Genomic DNA, 2,850 nt, shown 5'->3' on the forward strand with positions numbered 1-2,850 from the left:
AAAAAAAAAAAAAATGTAAATCTTACATGTATTGGTTGATGTATTATGTCTCCCTAAAATGTATAAAAGCAAGCAAGCTGTATCAAAACCACCTCAGACACATGTCCTCAGGACCTCCTGAGGTTGTGTCACAGGTGTGTTCTCAACCTTGACAAAATAAACTTTCTACACTAACTAAGATCTGAGACCTGTCTAGGAGTTTCTGGATCTATAGAGCAGAGAAGGAAAATTGCTTATGCAAGAAAGAAACTAGTGTAGTGTAGTCCACCCTGGAATGTATTTATTGCTTAGGATATATTTATTATTCAGCCTCAGTGTATGGACTGTATTCTCCCTTTCGCATTCTGTTTACTCAGACTATAAGACACAACAACGGGGTTTTTGCTCCAGCTTTGACACAGAAGTTGCTGTGTGACCTCAGGTTAGTCACTTTCCTTCTCTGAGCCTTAATTCCCATCTCTGAATAGATGGCCTGTGAGGGCTTGCTTGAAACTGACAGTCTAACATTTTAAAGGTTGTGTTCTCTTTCTTCTTCTTCTTCTATTCTTCTTCTCCCCTAATGCTAAGCTTTGTTTTCTCTGAGCAAGCGTGGTGTCCTCCTTTTCCTCCTATAACTACAGGTTGTAAAGTGGCCTGCCACAGATACGTCAGAAGGCACATATCTGCTACCCAACCTCCACACTCGCTCAACATGATACACGTTGCAGCCCACCTCACTCCTTTCTTCGTTGCCTTGTACTGTGACCACAAGGGCTTGCTTTTGAATGAAGGTTACAGCAAAACAGTCTTTCCTCGTCACCCACTGTGGGACCACTCCAAATATAAACCCGTTCAATATCCCATCAAACACAAGAATTGGTCGAACTTCCTTTTAGTCCTCACCCACATCCTGGACAAAGAATCTTGACACCTAAGCATCAGAAACAGGAGGCTTCTCTTTACCAGAACAAGGGAAAGACATAAAACCTTGGTGCGAGGCTTAGCAGCCCGTTTCAGTTCTCCTGCCTTGCTGCTTTGTGGAAAATGAACAGATGCAACAGGGGAGAAGGACTCAGGGCTCAAGTGAAATTAGGACCCTTGGTCCTCGACCTCTGCAAAGAGGTCCACCTGCAGCTCTGACTCTCCTCTCCCCAGGGTTCCTCTGACACCCTCCCCCAAGCCTGGCTCCTGCTGAGTTTGCTAGAGAACCTCACGCAAAGCTCTCTCCAGCGGGGCTCTCTCCGTCCACCTTACACTGTCCTCCCTACCATCAGCCTTGCTTCTGGGTTTTCCTGATATCTCTGTGAGATCCTGTCAGTGTGGCATGTGAGATAATGAGCTTTACAAAGCTGCTTCCAGCCTCAGAGAGCACACCCTGAGACTGAGAAACTAAATCCATGTCTCCTGAAAACTGCTGTGGGCCAAGGGCCAAACAATCCGGATCCTGCTTCTTTCCAGTTTCCTCCACTCTACTTGCATCCACTCTAGTTTCCTCCTGTCTAGTCTATGCAATCGTTCACTCACCAGGTTCTTATGGAAAACAGGCTATGTTCCCGGTACCAGTTACACAATGGTAAGCAACATAAATAAACATGGGCTTCATTGTCAGGAGGTCATAGTTCCATTGAGAACACCAAATAATAAAATATACATACATATACACGTATCTATAGCTATGTCTATATCTAAGTATGTATGTATCTCTCTCCCTCTCTCTACATATATGTATCTATCTATCTCTCTATATATAGATACATAGATATATAGCTACAACTTGTGATAGGTGATATAAAAGAATAACAAATACATAGGGAGAAAAATAGTTTTGGGGCATTTAAATACATGAATAGGACAGAGAAAGATTTGCCCAATATTGGGATCTTAAGGTTGAGACATAAAAGTTCAAAGAATCCATGGAAAACCTTCCAGGTGGAGGGGACAGTGCCCGTGAAGGTACTAGGACAGCAAAGAGTTAGCTCATACGGAACAGAAGGGAGGCTGGAGAGGGTATCATGGACAGAGTGAGGGCCACAGTGCAATAGCATGAGTTTGAAGAAGTGGCCCAAGATCATTTCATGATTGCTTTGGAGACCCAGTAAGAGGCTTGGTGAGATTTAATCAAAAAACCATAGTAAACTGTTGTAGGAATTTTGAAAATAGGTGTGACATGGACTGATGTGTATTTTCAAATAAATTGGGAATCAGAGGGCCAAGTCGATCGTCTAGGAAAGTGGAGGAGGATGGGGGTGCAGGAAAACTGCCACCACCATGACTAGCATTCTCTATCCCCCTCCGAAAACACCTTCTGCCAAAGCCTTGCCTTTTGGTGCCAGTGCGCAATTAATCACAGTGCCATATCCTGTTATCTAGTGAGAAGTGAATTTGAATTGGACAGAATATGTGGTTATGGGACTGCCCGCTGCCGGAAGAAATGTCGAAGCGAAGAATACAAAATTGGAAGATGTCCCAACTCCTATGCATGCTGTTTGAGAAAATGGGATGAGAGTTTACTGAATCGTACAAAACCCTGAAACGCAGTAGTGCTGGTCCCTAGAGTCGCTGGAAGCAGGACCTCAGTAGCTTTCCTTCCTGTGGCCTTGCAGCAAGGGCATCCCCATTGCAACCACGGATTCAGTTATCAAACAACGTTTGCTGAGCTTCCACTCAATGCAAAGCCAATATAGGAGATTGAAGAAGAATACAGCCTGGAAAGCCCCTCTGGTTGTGATAATGGAGAATAGTATTGGAGGTTAATCATGGGTTTCAACACTGCATAAGTTGAACCAAAAATATGTCTACCTAATCAGCTATAAACTGCAGAGAAACATCATTTTTATTCTGATAATGCTGGTTTTCTTTTCTGATCAAAAG

The 2,850-nt window shown here is 43.5% G+C and overlaps 1 protein-coding gene across 1 annotated transcript in view; it reads left to right on the plus strand.

The window, feature by feature from the left end:
* Positions 1 to 2,562, plus strand: part of LOC105525253 (beta-defensin 104A) — a 4,828-nt gene extending 2,266 nt beyond the window's left edge. The window contains exon 2 of the mRNA XM_011960806.1: positions 2,350 to 2,562. Coding sequence (XP_011816196.1) covers positions 2,350 to 2,510 — 161 coding nt within the window. The 3' untranslated portion in view covers positions 2,511 to 2,562. The remainder of the gene's footprint in view (positions 1 to 2,349) is intronic.
* Positions 2,563 to 2,850: the final 288 nt, after the last annotated feature.

This window comes from Colobus angolensis, unplaced genomic scaffold (assembly GCF_000951035.1).
Source record: "Colobus angolensis palliatus isolate OR3802 unplaced genomic scaffold, Cang.pa_1.0 Scaffold525, whole genome shotgun sequence".
Classification (NCBI taxonomy): Eukaryota; Metazoa; Chordata; class Mammalia; order Primates; family Cercopithecidae; genus Colobus; species Colobus angolensis.